This window comes from Bactrocera dorsalis, chromosome 2 (assembly GCF_023373825.1).
Source record: "Bactrocera dorsalis isolate Fly_Bdor chromosome 2, ASM2337382v1, whole genome shotgun sequence".
NCBI lineage: Eukaryota > Metazoa > Arthropoda > Insecta > Diptera > Tephritidae > Bactrocera > Bactrocera dorsalis.
In genome coordinates, this window is record NC_064304.1 from 13,986,708 (window position 1) to 14,004,358 (window position 17,651).

A 17,651-nucleotide genomic window follows, 5' to 3' on the forward strand; every position below is an offset into this window, starting at 1 on the left:
TATTGTATGTGTGTGAGTAGCGTATGAGTGTGTTCATATGTATATGTATGTGTGTGTGCGTGTAAAAGTTGGTTATTTGGTATTCGGGTTGGCACAAATTTCGTAAGTTTCAATAGAATTATTTCGAATTCGTTGGTTGATTGGTCGGTTGGTTGGTAGTTCAGTTGGTTGGTTGGTTTTTGGACGAGATTAGTTTGCGTTATTCCCGCATTGTTTTCGGCATGTGCAGAGCGCCGTTGTCAATTCATCATCGTCATTCGCACAAACATTATGTATAAATGTATAATACATTATGTACACAATATATATGTGTACGTGTTGTTTATATATAAATTCATATACATGAATCGCCAAAGGTGGTAGCCAAATTTAACAATACAATTAATGGTAATGCAATGGTAGTATAGTAACGGTATACGATTTTAGTAAAATAGGTTTTCGATAAACATACGATTTTTGATTTCCGGTGTATGGTTCAAATTTTCATTTTTTTGTTTTGGAGGGGTTTTCATAATTTTTTTCCGGCACATATTTGAATTCGGTTCAATGTTAAAAAAATAGAATTCATTCATTTAGTAAGTTTGGAAAAATATAGTATAAAAGAGGTTTTTGTTTGCGAAAGATAACAGGTGATTTCGAAATGGTTTCATTTTAGAACAAATGGTTGTGGTTGCAGTTTTGAAATTTCGCAGTTGTTGTGAGAGCATTTTTGCAAATTTTTTTCATTCAGATTTGTTGTTGTGAATTGGTAAGTTTTGTTTTGTATTTGGTATTTGTGATTTGACGAACATATATATATAATTTTTTTAAGATGATATATTTGGTATTTACCGAAACATAAAAAAGAAAAAGAAAGAAAAGAAAAAATCGAAATTAACGCGTTAGATTTTCATGTTTAAAAATCAATTAATATGAATAATTATAATAAAAATTAATGTCTTCATAAAAAACTTGTGAAAAGTATAAAAGCTTAAACTTAATAATTCCAAATTCAAAGCGACACAATTTGTACTTGGAAAAAATCGTTATATGTAATGTAAAAGTCTCTAAATGTAGTATTGCCAGATATTTATATAAATTTTTTTTTTTTTGTTTTTGTACACTATATAACTGTATAATTTCATTTAAATTTCGTAGAATTTTTGAACTAGCGACGTTTAAGTCACTAAAACACTAATAAAATATTAAATACTTAAGTATATATACATAGGCATAAAAATATATAACATATATTTGAAATAAATGTCTGTATGTATGTAGTATATGCATGAATAGAACTTACGTAAAACATAATTTCCCCATTTTTTGTATTTTTGTCACGCCTGCATTTAACTTGCACACGCATGTAGTTTATACGGTACCCGGTTAAATGCAGGCTTTATAAAATTCAATAATTCTTTGCTTTAATTTAGATATGTATGAATTATATTTTAAGTTTTGATCAAAACAAATTTTTTCGAGTTTGCGATTGACACATTTGGTTTTGGAAATCTAAATTTTAAATCAAATTTTATAAAAATGCTGAATTGTAAAATTCGAAGTAAAGAAATTATTTTGGTATAAAATATTTAAGCGATTTACGAGGCCATATTACATACAAAATTTGTTGTTTTTTTAACTTATACCAATATTATTCTCGATTTTTAAATGAAATAAATAAGCTTAAGGTTAGTTTGCTTAGGTTAGTAGGCGGCAGTGAGCACTTATCTAATATAATAAATAACAAAATTAATTAACAAAAAGCATATAAAGCAAATTTAAAAAATAAAAACATATTTGGTTTCTCTCTGTGAGCTGCAAAACTTGAATATCGAGTGGAGAATGTGACAAAAATGCACGGCCGAGAGATCGTTAAAGACAAGCCTCGTTCTGGACGACCTTATAAACAGATCAACCGATAAAACAAAGAAAAAGTGTAGGATATGGTGCTCGAAAATCTGCAGGCAAATGTTAGAGAGATGGCAAGAGAACTCGACATCTCTCTCGAGTCCCTTCGTATGATTTTGGTGGATATTTCGGGTATGAAATGCGTTCTTATTAGATTCGTGCCGATGAAGTTGAATTTTTTTCAAAAAGAGTACCATAAACAGGTCTCTTATCATACTTGATCGTGCGAATTCCGATCCCACATTCATGGAGAGCATTATAACTGCCGATGAAACATGGGTTTATGAGAAAAAGTTGAAAAATTCGGAGCTTCTCGTGTCAAATGTATGTAGATGAAGCTATATAATGCTTTTTAGTAAGTGAAGTATTAATAATTTTAGAAAATTCCAATTCCAGATCGAAAATGAATGGTTTTTCAAAACATAAAAAAATAATGTTATACATTTTATTTTGTGATGAAAATTTAAGAATAAGTTGTGTACTAAATTTTGTTTTGTAATGAAATTAAAAAAACTGTTTATTGAATATTATTTTGTGCTGAAAAAATAATTTAAAAATAGTTTTCAGAAAACAAAATTTTCCAAGAAAGCTTTAGTTTGTGGAAAAACCTAATTTATCAACTTTTAATTGAAAATTCCAAAAAGTCTATACCAATACACTAAATTAGCAAATTCGATTTATGTAAGTTCTTTTGATTCTAAAGGAATGCATTAGCTGTTATCCTTGGATTTTCGAAAAAAATAGTTTGAAAGTTACTCAGGGGTCTTAGAAAGGGGGCATAACGTTATCTTTAAATTGGAAATAAGAGGAGTTCAATTCTTAACTGATTGACTAGAGATTTGGATAATCGAAAAATGTGGGGATTTTAAATTCCATATTCATTGGATAAAAATATTTTTAGTGAATATATAATATTAAAAAAAAATCTTAAAATATTCATGACACTCCAGTGTTCCGTGAATATTTAATAAACAGATATCTTAAAAATCATGGGTTTTTTGCATTCGAGTTAAAATGAGATAAATATATTTACCGACCCCGGAGACCTGCGATGACTTTAGCTTTACGATCTCAGGAAAAAATTTCGTTTCAGACTTAATTGAGTCACCTAAGCAATAAATTATTTTTTTAGAAATAACTTGAAACTAAGCGCTTTTCGAACCTCTTATGTCGACTTAAAGTTTCCCACTCAATATTCAAGTTTTGCAAATACAAATTTTTAATAGCACACTTCATTCAGCTCAATTATTTTAAATAAAGCTTAAGGAACTTAAAATGAAATTTTCTATGCTTAATTGTACTATAATTGTTGGCAATGCTTGTAAATTTGAAAAAATAATAGTATAACATCTAATATTGGCTTGCCATATATTTTATATATGTACGTATATATATAATTTTCTTACTATTTGTACCAAAGCCAACAACTTAACAATTAAGCATAGAAATATCACATGAGTAAATTAATGAAGCAAATCAGCATTAAAAATAAAAAGCCTTCTAATAAATTAATGAACACAATAAGCGATTTAAGTAAAAATTAAAAAAAAAAGCTTGAAAACGAAATATTTAGTAAAAGCATGTGCAAATGAAAAGTGTTGAATTGGTTTGTTGTTGTTAAGAAAATGCAGTGAGGATTTGAACGAAAAATGTAAAAAAACGATATATTTTAGTTTTTGCTAGTATCGGATGAATTTGTAGCTAGGTATGGCGGTTTCTTTACGTTTCTTACTTAGCTAAATGCGGGTGGGTGTACATAACGGTTAACACTCACAGGACGGTTACGGCAAATGTTTTTGTACTTATATAGCTATTATAAGGATTTAGATAAGAACTAATACTAGAGTTAGGGTTTAGAGAAAAAGTATTCCTGAAAGCATGAGTGAGGCCAAAATTTTGATGTCTGGTAGCGGCGATTTTGAAATTTGTGATGCTGTCTTCGCATTGTCGTTGCAGTTGTTGTACACAGTGTTGATAATGTTAAGCATGTGTACGTGTAAGATAGTGTCTTTATTTCTATCCTTTTGTGTGTACTTTGACTTTTAGTTTTAAATTTTGTCCAAAATTAAAATTTTTGTATATTCCAAAAATCAACAAAGCATATATAAATAAATATAAAAAGCATGAAAAGAAAAAATCAAAAAATATTAAATTTTGTTCAATTAAAAGCAAAAGTTGTTTAAATTACAAAATACTACGAGCGCATCTACAACAATTTCGAAAAGAAAGATAAATAAATTGTTCACCACTAATTTTATATAAGGAAGTTAAGATATTTCACTTTTGGTTTAAAATTCAAAACACGCTTGAAAATGTATGGAAAATGTAAATTTCGAAATGCCAAATGTTTCCAAATACATATTTTTTCAAAGTGTAAGCCAATCTGCGTTTATGGCAGGTTTTGGAACTGCGGGAATTGCATAGTGTAGGGGGGGGGTGGTGTTGTATGATAGTAGTGGGAACAGTATGTATTAATAGTAGTAAGTAGTAGTAGTAGTAGTAAGTAGTAGTAGAAGAATGTAAGACCCACCACATTATTTCTGGCCGTTCTCTGCAGTCCACCAGCGGGTCCACCAGTTGGCAATGGTGTCACACCGCTCGGTGGATAATCAAAGAAGTACTCTCCATCATAGTTGCGATAAAAATCGTCATAATAGGATTCATTGTAGCCGCCACGATAATCCGAATAACCATAAAAGTCGTAATCATAATCTATAAATTGGGAAAAATTTTGCTGTGGTATTCTTTTCGTGCTTCTTTCAACTTTTTCTTCTAAAAATTATTAAGAAATGTTGACCAAATGTTCGAAAATTACAAAACAACAAATTAGATTAAACAAAAATATTATTTTTTTTTTTTAATTTTCAACAATTTAGAAGATGTAAATTTTTGGTAATAAATTTGCTTACCATATATACATACATTTGCATGTACATATGTATATATTGTGGGTAATGCAGCTTAATTCTATAGCGTTAGCCTCTTTATATGTAACAATATGTTAATAATAAATTTACATTTTTTTTAATTTTATTTTATTAAAATTTTTTTTGGGCGGATTTATTTTATTTTAATCAAAAATTTAGAGGAATTTTCTTGTTTTGGGATACAAGCAAGTTTACCGCTCAGAGCAATCTGCAATTTGTAAAAATCAGAAATTTGGAAGAATGTTATTTTATACACGGTTTTTTTCTGGAACAAATCTGCCGTGTAAAAACAAAATTAGTTGTATTTGGATCACTCCGTTATTCTTTGTATTACTTGATAAGGAAAAAATCGTACTACATTCTGTGCTAAGGTGCTTTTCCCAAAATAAATTTGTATCCGCTCTGCAACTCTTCGCAGGAACATCATTTATTTTAGTTTCGAAATTTTTATTCCAAAAAGTTTTCTGCCTATTTCTTTCATACGAACTGGTAAAATTGTGGAATTGGTGGATTTTTCAATTTGGCAGAAAGTAAAATTTACTATTATGCCTAAAAGTTGTTAACTAATATAGCAATCCACAATTTTTTTATAAAATAACTTAAAGGTATTTTTTACCTAGAACTCGAAGTCATAACTTCGAAACATTTGTAGTCAAAAACCTTAAGTAGAGCAAAGTAGAGCTCACTCTGGTAGTGAGTACCAACAAAAATTTCGCTAAACAATAAAATGTCTGGATAACCTCGAACATATAGCAGAGAGAGAGGCCACGCTATAAAACTTGCTTTCTTACCACATTAACGAAAACTTAATTTTTTATTTAGAAATTAAAATATAAGACTATAACTACTAAGAATTTTAAAGAAAAATATAATTACTCCAAACTAAAACCAAAGCTATAGTTCGCTATAGCTACAAAAAATAAGTGTGTGTACTGAGCGGTGTGAGAGAGTAGCCTTCACATTTTATGGCCGAGCATAGCGTACGGTATGTTATGCATAGGATACAGGGTGTTGGTCAAGACATTTACAACCGATTGCAGACAGACCTCGCTGTGTTTGCTCAGGAACGCTTTTCGCATACAAAATTTTTATTTGGAAGCAAAGTTTTTTTTGGGGGTTGTGGAGCATAAAGGGTACAAATGGGGGTCATATTAAATTTGCGTGTCAGGGATTTATTAATTGCTGCAATTTTCGCTAATTTTTGATAATTTGGTTATAACATATGATAATATTGCTGTAGTTTTTTGTTTTTATTCCATTTTTTAAAGTTTTTTTCGCATTTGGACAGATGCTGCATTTTTTTATATAATTTTTTTTTTAAATTTTTTTAAATTTTTTGTAATTAAAAATTTTTTTTTAATATTTATTTTTTGAAATTGCGTTTTTCGCTTCTTGTGAATCGTTTCAGCTTACTTGAATAAGCGTACACGCTGGTGCTAGTTTATTGTACTGCCAGTGCTATTACTTACCGCTGTTATAACGTCATATAGTATACAGGGTGCTTAAAAGTCGGTAAACGTTGTGGCATTTGCAACATTTAAGATAGTAAAAAAGAAATTTATCACTAAAATTACTAAACATTGAAGTCAAAATATTTAGTTGCTATTATTTTTAGTTTTTAAATATGAATTTTAATTGCATAAAACATTTACAAAAAACTGGTTATAAATTTTTTAGTATATTGTTTTATAAAAAAATGGAATAAAAACAAATTTATGCAAAAGGTTACAACAAACAGTAGTAGTTATAGTAAATAACAACAAGAACATGCAGTTTCTTTAACAGAACACAAAGTAGTACACACATAGAAGATGAGAAAAAACAACAATAAACCAACATTTATTATATAATTGCTGATTAATTTAGAAAATTTCTGAGAAACTATGAAAATGTAATGGAAAAAGTGCAACATTAATTTTGATAATACAAATTATGCAGTAGTACTAATGATTTCTTGGACACGCATTAACACACACCGATTACAAAAACATCTCAATTGTTTATAATTTTTTTAAATTTAATTATAATAATTATTCAATGAAAATTTAATGTGGAAAATTAATGTGAAATTTTAAAATGAAAATAATGAGTAAAATGCATGATTTTTATGGGTTAAAAGCTATTTGCAAAAGCTGGTTATAAAATTAACGGTGAGCGAGAAATGGTTGGGGATTAGACAAACATAACAAACTACGCAAAAAGGATAATGGGAGGGATATTTCATTGTTAGTAGTAACTTAAATAGAATATTTTTTTTTTGTTTTTGGAGTCAACTGAAGTATAAGATAGAAAAAAAATTGAAAATTGTATATAAAAACTATTAGTTGTAAATTAATTTAGACTAATTCTCAATGTAGAATTTAGTTTTGCTTTACACCCATTGCTTCAAGGGGTATGCAGTTACAGTCACAATAGTGATATGGTACTTCATACGATTTATAAGTAGCTAATTTGCCTAGCATAATACGGTACTTTACTATATAAAGGCTGATTACTACGTTTTTTACCAAAAAATTTACAACTGCTTTTTACGCTTGTTTTATTTAGTTCAAAAAATGTCGTTTCCAATATTTAAATGGGTAGTTATGTAGTATATACAATACAATATTGCGCATGTCAACTGCAAAACTAACTTGACGCCGCTTAGCGTGCTCTCAAATGCTTTTATGTCAAGTGTCTTTTGACATTTTTTTCTTCAAATTTTGTTTGTAATTTAATTTTCGTTTTTTAAGTTGTAATTCAAGTAGTTAAAATACATTGTATTTGTATATGTAATATAAACCATCCAAAAAAATACATATGTCGTTATATATATATATATATATATAAATATATGTATGTATTTAGTTGATACGTATTAAAGCTAATTTAAGTGAGTGTTATTTATTTGTAAAAAACGCTATATGACTTACCGTAATCACGTGGTATTGGTGCGCGCAGCGGTATTCGTGGGCCACCGGGCAAGCGCATTGGCGCTGCTAAGGACATCATATTGGGATGTGTGGGCGATAGGTTTCTGTATGGAGATAATTGTTCATAGCTAGTATGAGTTACAAATTGACATGGGCACAGAGACACACACACAGACACAAACACAGGGGGCAACAACGGGCGACGGTTGCCAATGTAACAGTGGTGAGTTGCATTAAATGCGTTTATAATTTTTGATTTTGTTTTTATATTTATTATGTTTATTATTTGTGTTTTTGGTTTCATTTGCATTGTTGTTGTATTTTTAAATTATATTTTTATGTTTTTTTGTTGTTTGTCACATGTTTGTTGTGAATAAGTACACAAATTGAGCGTTTGATTGAATGATTAATTGAGTGCGTGCAGAGAGAGAGAGAGAGGGGGAGAGAGAAAGAGAGAGAATATAAAATTAATTAAAAAATTGTAAATTGCATTTAAAAGGAATTACGAGCTCAAACGGTTAGGGACAATTCACAAACACACACACACGCGAAGTGGTGGTGGTGAACTTCGTTTTTTTGTGGTCCGAAACTGCTGCGTTGAGATACGCAGCACAAAAGCCGATGCACATGGGGTATTTTGTTATTGTAAGTATTCACAATAAGTCGGTTAGTAGTATTTTTGAATTTTGACACGCCAATAGTGGGGTGGTATTAGTGTATTTTTAAATTATTTTTTTTACTTTTTTATTTTTTAATTTCTTTATGTTAACTTAATGTCTCGACAGCACTTACCCAACGAGACCAGGACGTCCTTGCATCATTTGCATCATGCGACGTTCGCGTGCACGTAGGATTTCCTCCTTCTTCTTCTTGTCCGATGGTGGTTTGGCAAGTGAGACCTGTAAATTTTCAAAATTTTTACATTTAATAATTTGTTTTAAAATAAAACTAAAGCGTTGTGCGTTTGTGTACCTCAATATTAGAAGAGCCAATCTCTTTGCCGTTAAGGCCGCGCATTGCAATTACGGCGCTATCACGATCCTCGAAATGCACGAAAGCGTAGTCTTTGATTTTCTTAACGCGCTCAACTTTACCATATTGCTCAAATTGCTCCTGTAATTAGATAAAGTTTGGTATATAACGGTTGCTTATATTAATTGGTGACGTCAAGATTAACATTACCTTTAGTTTTTCCTCGCTAACGTCTTGCGTTAGATTCCTTACGTACAAGACCTTCACCTTTGACATTGTTTGCTCGTCTGGTTCCTCCTGCGGATCAGCCCAATCGACAATGATATCACATCCCCAAACCTGAGTGGATAGAATTAGTAGTGTTGTTAAATAATTTATAAAAAATTAATCTTTTTAATTTTATAATTTTTTTTTATTTTAATTTTATAAATTTTTTAAAATATCTTTTTTTTTTTTGTGTTTAAGGGCTGTATCAAGCATATTTCTTAAGAATTGATAAAAATATTTATTGTTTCTAATTTTGTTTCTTTTTCTTATAAATTATTTAAAATATTTTTCATTTTTATTATTAAAAAAGTGTTTAAAGGTTTGGTATCAAGCTTATATTTTAATTTCAGCTTTTTTTCTGTTTTGGTTTTGTTTACTTTTTGTTGGTGGTGCCACTTAGTTCGGTTTTTGATGCACCCTGTACTTTTTAGGAAGTTTTTGCTGCATTATTTAAATATTTGTAATAACTTTAATTACTTATAATTACACTCTTTATTTATTATTACAATTATAATCGTACACTTACCTTGATTCGGCCAGTGCCAAGTCTTCGTTTTGCCAGCGAGGCGGCTTTGTGTGACTCATATTCGAGGAAGCAGAATCCGCGATTTTTCTTCTTATCATCGGGTGAACTGTAGATGATCACTTCAATAAGGCCAGCTAAATGTGTGCGTGTGTGTGCGCATAACAATAATAAACATTCGAACAAAAACAAAAAAATGCGTGCACTCATTAGTAAAATTGGTAATAATTACTAAGTAAATTCAAGAAAATTTAAGGGTAATTCGTGGAAATTTATTAAAAAATACAACAAATAATTATGATTATTAGATAACATATGGAGCGGATATAATAGCAATAACGGGAGTAGCTCTTAATGTTACTCCTATAATACACACTCTCGAATTGCTTTCGCTACTCAATTTCGCATGAGTTTACCGAAGGGGTAAAAGGAAGAAGCATCGAAAATTGCAAAATTTCACATCACAAGCATTAGGAGGGGGCGTTGTTATGCAAAATAGTGAATTTTCACGCATTTCATTTTTGGTTTCATTTTTGTATATATAGACAACAATCAATAAATTGCACATACAGAGCTAATACATTTAAGAATGTGCGAAAGGCTTAAAATAATTATTTATAAACGATTATATATATATATATTTTTTTTTAATTTCCTTCGTTTGCTATTAATTTATTTATTGGATTCGTTTTTTTAACGTGTGAAAAACCAATGCCAAAATTTGTTTGCTTAACTTTTTTAAGACTAAGTCGGTTGTAATTTTTATGTTTGAAAACCTAAGCGCAAAAGAAATCAAATTTCACAAATGTACATCTAATCAAAAATGAATGTCGTATGTTATTGCCTAAAAAATTGTACATATATATACTACAGACATTTAATTTTTGCTTTCTTAAATATTGTATGTAATATAACCGTATACATATCGAAATTTATTTAGTTGTGTGTTTGTGTACATAACCAAGTTGAATTTTCGTTTAAAACTAGAGACACCAAGTGAAACCATAGTATCCAAAGAAAACATTTATTGATAATACCGTATAATAAATATGTAGGTACTGATGTATGTATGTATATGTACCTAATGTAGTAGATAAAACACAGATGAGTCATATGTGATTTATAAGTACGAATATTCTTCATATGCATTTAATAAGTTGGGAGTATATATAATATATATAAATATTGTATACAAATGGAGACACATTGAGGCATAAACGCAAAAAAATTATAATTTTCATATATTAACTTCAAGTATTTGTAAGCTTTAAATGCAGAATTTTTCAATTATTTTTAGCTAAATTGTTATTATTTAGTTATTGTGATGTAATATTAAAATATTTTGTTAAAAGTTCAATGGACTATAAGCAGAAATATTTTTACTATCAATTTTCCAGCTTTATTGTTATTTAATATCAAAACCTTTTGTTAAAAGATTAATTTAATATAAATATAAATATTTATACTTTTAATTTTTCTGGTTTTCAACCTATTTTTTTTTTTAATTTAGCGCGAAGAAAACAAAAATTATTTTATATAACCAAAACTGTTCTCTAAAAAAAATATATTCCTGGCATTTAAAGTACTATTTACTTGAAATTAATTATTTTTTAATAAAAAAAAAATACTAAAAATTTTATATCAGAATTGTTTGCGCACTTTAACATTAAAGCGAATTTCGATTGCCAATTTTTTTCGTTTTATTTTACAAAAAAGAGCACTTATGCTCAAAAACGGCGGCTATAATTTTATTTTTATTTGAAATATTTTCAACACATTAAAAAAAACAGAAAATACTTTTTATTTTTAACTGTAAATATTATTTTCTGTGGTCTCACAATTTAATATCAAAAATGTTCGATACGAATAATGTACAGAGGTTTGTTGAGAGCTACTAATAGTCTGGTTGTTTGTGGACAAGGAGTTCACTCGGGATTTTATGGGTTAAACTAATCGTTTTTTATATATTACTAAATAGTATTTCTCCAGTCATTACCATGTGTTTTTTGACATAATTCACTCGAAATTAACAAATTTGCTCAATGGACCGAATATTAGACACTCATATTTTATTTGAATAAATTATTTATTTCAATAAATTAATGTTTAGTATATTTTTTTATCATTCTTATTGTTGTTGATGTTGTATTTACTACGAGTATGTGGCAATTGAAATGCGAAGCTGGCAATCCTTGATGTACTAATTAAGTAACTAATTAGCATTAACGCTTTTGAGCTCCATTTTTTTTAACTGCTTTTCATGAATACACGAATGATGTAAAGTAACGCATAACAAAATTAAAGTAGGGAAGAAAGACACAAAGACACAGAGGTGTTGAGATAGAGAGAGAGATAGAGTTATAACTAAATAGTAGGAAATGTGAAACAAAAATATAGTTTCATATGTCGCTGCGTAATTTTATAGCTGTAGCTACACAATTATTTTTTATAATTTTTTTATTAATAAATATAAATTTATTTCTAATTAAACATATTTTCCAAAAAAAAAATATTTTTCTAGTGTATTGTGTGTTTATAATAAACAAACGTTGCTCGATAGTGTGAATGCTTTTAACATGTTTTAATTTCCAAAGCAAGTTTATCATTATTTTTCTTTAAATATATGGAATTTATCTCATTGATATAAATTTATAATATTTTTGTTCTTTTTTAGGATGAATTCATTCGCAATCGAGCCACATTTGTTATTAATTTTTTTTGTCGCAGATACTAGGTGTGATGCAAAGTCTAATGCAAGCTCAACTTTTATGAAATTTAACATTTTTTATGCATACATATTTTTATTTACAATATTTTGTTTACTTTTGGTTTTAATTAAGGCGCAAAATTATATATATAATTTTGTATATTGCGCCCAGTATAATTTGTAATGTAATTCAAGTACAAATTTTTATAAAGGTCAAACTATTTTTAGAAGCGAAATTAATTTATTATTTTCCTTATAATATTAAATTTTCGTCTTTACGTAGTTTATACATATAGAGTGAGTTTCTGTTACATATTTCTTTTGTTTTACAGAAAATAGCACGGAGTTTGCCACAGAAACAGAAAGCGTATCACTGCTGTTACTCCATGCTGTTCTGCCAATTCATAACAGAAATAGAGACAATACGACTGGAATATGCTCATAAATAAATAATAATTTCTCATCAACATAGAATTTATTATGAATATATAGTTTAATATAAATGTAAATAATATATATTATAATAAATAAATAATAATTCATTAACATTCTCTGGCACTCTATTGAATCGATTTCTGTTGCTGCAGTTGTACAGTGGCTTTTGGGTTTAATTCTGTTACTGTGCGGTAGGTGAAACTGTTATTGTTAATGTTTCTGTAGCAAATATTTTGTACTGTGCTTATGCTATTCTGTTATTTTCGACCACCAAAAGTGGATGTTAACATTCTAAAATATATTTTTGTGTACTTTTAATAAAAATATTTTATGTATAAAAGTTTTTCCATAAATCTATGTTATTCAAGAACACTTCAAAATGCATTTTCTACTGACTCAAGTAGTTTTATGTAATTTAAATTCCCAGAATTATTTGGAATACAATTTAGACTAACTAGAATGCTTAAATTTTACACAAATACACATAAGAGTTAAAAAATTATTTCACCTTATGCATAATTTGAGCTGTTACCGTTGCATCACCGCGTCTGCTTCTTGAAATCGGGGACTTAACCAAAAAACACAGATGATAAAGTGTTTCGTAAGTTTAGATTTTAAATTTTTCACAATTTTAAATCTAAAAAAATTCAAAAATTTTGGCAATGATTTTTCGATGTTTTGATTTTTGTAGAGATTTTTCATTTTAGGTTTTGCTTTTTTTCAGCGCACTGATTGTTCCATATGTTAATTGTTAGCTACAGTTTTCAATTTCATTATTGTACAATTAAAAAAGAAAAGATTCATATAATTTTTGTTGTATTTTCTAATAATTTCGCACTCAATTCGTTCATGTGAAATGGGAGGAACAGTGCCACAAGCACACACACTACTAATTTAGTGCCAACGCAAAAGCGCAAATGCAAAAACGGTAGCATTCAAAACAGATTTCTTTGTAGACTTTTTGTTTTTGCGCTTTTACTTAGGCTTGATTTTTTCCTAAATATAATGATTTGGTTTGAACGCAGCATTTTTAGCGAAAATTGCAAAACAAAAATCCAATTCGTTTAAATTTTTTACAGCTCTACGTTTTCCAAGCGCACGTCCACCCCATCGACGCTTTGTGGCTGAAAGCTTTGTAGAGCTTTCAATGGCGCTTACCCAGGCTTAGTGATTTTCTTCTTCTTTTTTACACACCAATTGTATATTTTCGTTTGTTTTTTATGTTTTCTTTGAATATTCTGCAACTGACGCTAACAAAATGAGCTTTTTTTACTTTTCGATACACGCCAATTGTAACGGTTAACCAATTTTTCACAGTTTCAAAATGGTGTATTGCGAATTGAAGGTGAAGTAAGAGTAGAAAGTCATGCATGGCAGAAAATTACGGTAATTTCTTCACTATATACTATTCGCTATGCATATGTTTAAGTGTGTGTATGTATGTATACATAGCGGGCTTTCAACTCACATTAACCATTTTCGAATCTTAAAATATTGTTTTTGAAAAATTTTATAAATTTATAGCTGTGTAATACATACGTTTGGGAGAGTTTTATTATGATTTAAGGAGTGTTTTAGTACTAATGTATGCCTGATTATATATATATTATATTGATAATGGTTTGGGTAGGATTAGGTGGCGGGTAATTGGGAGTTGAATTCAATTGCTTTGATTTTGTTTTTTTTTTTCGTTTTGGTTTTGTTTTTGGTTATGATTTTGAAATGTACCACTTACGTGCGTGTTTGGTAAATTCCTCAATTAATTCGTCACGATCTCTATTCTTAGGAATATTGCCGACAAAAAGTCGGTGATTGTTAAATGATATCGTAACACCAATCTTTTTGCCTTTCCGAATTTCAAAATCATTTAGCTGGAATTGTCAAAAGTTCACACAAAAAATATTGTATTTTATTTTTTTCTAAATAATTTTGTAACTTTTTTTTATGGGTGGTTGTTGTTTGGGATAGGCGGTTTGTTATCTCTCTAATTATATTTTCAAAAAAAAAGACACAAATTGAAATTTCAAATTATAAATAGATCCGTAAACGTATATGAGATTCTATAATATATATTTGATTTTGCTTTAGCTCTTGAAGTATCGTGCCAAATATAACTTAATTAAAGTACAAAAACAATTTATAATTCCAGAAAAATTCTAATTGTGTTTCAAAGTGATTAAGGAAGGATAATATTTCAAGTAAATTAAATAAATAATGTATGATTATTGTATGTATGTACTCCAAAATGTTCAAAAGTCTCAGATATACATATATTTCGTACCAAAAAATTTTTTAGATAATTAAAATAAAATGTTAGACGTAATTTCCACATTTCCTCGCTACTTAAAAACGAACTTCGAAGAATACACTTTTTAAAATACACGCTATTTATGCATAAATTGGAAAACGCATACATACATAATAAATATTAAAATTTGTTGCTTTTCGTACATACATATGTAGAACTAATAATTTTCTAAGTATTTAAAAATGTTTTTTAATGAATTAATGAAAATTTTAGTATTTGCACTAATAATTTGTCTCAATACACCAACAAAGGTGAATATAATCTCAACAGGGCAGCAATGAGCATATTGAAACTAAAAAATTGCCAAAAAAATTCATTGCGGCCTTAAAACTTTTAAATTTCATTGAAATATCAGAAAATATTTTGCATTACATACAAAATTATAATAATTTGTAAGTGCTTTTCTAGTCATTACACTAATTTTTTCGAAAAAATGTTATCAATACCATTGAAATTAACTATAAAATTAAATTTTCCTTAACAAAGTTTATGAAATTTCGAAAAATATCTAGTAACAAAGTAATTACTAACGTCAGGCGATCAGCATGACGTATGAGTAACATCACTTCACCTAAGTAATTCAAATGCTTCTACTTTTCTTATTTAATATCGCTATAAAAATGATTACGCTTAAAACATTCTATATATGTATGCATAATTATTAGCAATACAATTTTTAAATAATTTCATAAAAAAAAATTAAAAAATAATTTTGTATTGTATAAATATGAATGCATTATACATACAAACAAAATGAATTGAAGGTGAGCACAATTTTCAGTTAGTAAGGCAAGTTTTCAGTAGTCAAGTTATATTGAACACTTTTAGTGTAATCAAGTAGATACATAATTTCACTTTAATTTCCATTTTCATTAGAAATAATTTTTTTGAAAAAGCTAATTAATCTCAAGGCTGGTTGTTAGAATAGAAATTAGTTGACAATTTTAAACACGTCTTAATGCCGGTAGAATAACTTTTGTAGTAAATCAATTTATATTTTTGAGGAAAATTTTGAGAAATTAATTAAATGGTTTATTCACAAAGAAAACTATTGAAATTCCGAAACCTAAGTTAAACGATCGCACGAACAACAAGCTGTACGAGATATACGACGCGTAAGCGGTGTCTACGCCAGTAAAGAAGAAGAAGCTAAACGATATAAAATATGTACGTGACGACTTTATTCGAAATTAGAAAAATTTAAACCACCGATTACCCTCGTATAACGAATATACACATAAGTTTTCCGCCTTCTTGGAACACTTTTTTTATGAAACTATAGGCTCAACAATATAAAATATAATTTGGTGCTAAAAATGAAAGAGATCGGTCGAGACGTTCCCCGCGCTGATATATACTCAATTTAAAGACTTTCGAACCTCCTTTCAATTTATATATTAGCTTTCCTAATAAAATTAAGTGGAAATGTTTCGCTGAGCATAAAATGATTTGGTATTTAAAAAAGTCAGAGCTTGCGCCAGGCTTCCCATACCTAATGTAATGATTTCCGCATCACCATTGATTGACTTTGTGGCTTTAATAACAGTCAGTGTGTCAAATATATTCACGAATCTAAAGAGACCAGTTTTTATAATCACAGAGTCATTCGTTATAAATTTGATAAAATCGCTCAAAATCATTGAATATTCCTCATTTACCGAATGTTATGTCATTTTGTGATCTTTGGCCTAACGGATAATATATCGTTTAATAATTGCAAACGTAATCGATAATTTTTCTCTTAGCATTAGATGATTGACTAACAACATTTAATTTCACTGCTTCCTAGCACTAATATAATGATTTCTGTTGAACAAGTCGGGGGAAAGTTTGATACTACTTTTCGTTAGTAATTTTTGGTTAAAGACAACTATTTTCTTCAAAACAAATATGACTCAAATGTTTTAGAAGTTAACGAATATAATGATTATTTACATTGAAAGAAAATTGAACACATCTAACCGACTGCTGAAAACTCGAATACTTAATGAAGTATACATATATAAATAAATATAATGCTTGTATGTTTGTTTTATGCTAGTTAATATGAACTAAGTTAGGAAGAAAAATTGATGCAAAAATTTTGTAATGATTTTTTTGTATATATTTTTTTTTATATATAGAGCATTTCATTTATATTTTCCATAATTTTTTGAAAGTTAATGACTGGAGATATCTTTGTCGTTGCTTAATTTCGTTTGCTTTCTTGCAGTTTTTCGTGGAGTTTCAAAGCTTTCATAAGAAAAAAAAAATTGTAAAACTTTAAGCTTTTTTTTAGCCGTTTACGCAGTGAACGCACTAAAGTTGCATATGTGTGCGTGTTATGTTATGCAATATGGAGTTTCGAGTGGTGCGACACAAAGCCAGTGTGTGTGCGTGTGTATTTAGATAAAGTGAGGTTGTGAGCATTGCATTCACCGCACAATTGCCAAGTTGCGTGTGTTTGTATGTACATGTGGCAACGTAGCATATGCATGCTAATGTGTGAGTGCGCTTCTTTTCTAGTACTTTTTTTCAATTTTTTTATTATAATAATTTAAAGCATTTGTGGTGAATTACACACATAAGGTGACTTTAGTTAGGCACGCATTTGAAAAGAGTCTCAGTGGTTTTAGAAAATAAACAAAATGTTTACATTACAGGGTGATATTGGACTGTAAGTATAACGGTTATTTGAGTTTACGACAATGAGAGCAAGTTGTAATACTCGTGA

The 17,651-nt window shown here is 28.7% G+C and overlaps 1 protein-coding gene across 23 annotated transcripts in view; it reads right to left on the minus strand.

Annotated features, from left to right (window-relative positions):
- Nucleotides 1-17,651, minus strand: part of LOC105227630 (heterogeneous nuclear ribonucleoprotein R) — a 148,355-nt gene that overhangs the window by 15,390 nt on the left and 115,314 nt on the right. For 8 of the 23 annotated variants that reach the window (XM_049448710.1, XM_049448709.1, XM_019990780.3 and 5 more), the window contains 7 exons: nucleotides 14,366-14,501; nucleotides 9,492-9,625; nucleotides 8,909-9,037; nucleotides 8,699-8,839; nucleotides 8,519-8,625; nucleotides 7,727-7,854; nucleotides 4,418-4,659 (listed from right to left, as the gene is read on the minus strand). In XM_049448710.1, the coding sequence (XP_049304667.1) occupies nucleotides 4,418-4,659; nucleotides 7,727-7,854; nucleotides 8,519-8,625; nucleotides 8,699-8,839; nucleotides 8,909-9,037; nucleotides 9,492-9,625; nucleotides 14,366-14,501 (1,017 nt within the window). Of the gene's footprint in view, nucleotides 1-388; nucleotides 3,927-4,417; nucleotides 4,660-7,726; nucleotides 7,855-8,518; nucleotides 8,626-8,698; nucleotides 8,840-8,908; nucleotides 9,038-9,491; nucleotides 9,626-14,365; nucleotides 14,502-17,651 lie in introns of those variants that run through there. The other 15 variants (XM_049448722.1, XM_049448720.1, XM_049448719.1 and 12 more) reach the window with 10 other exon arrangements.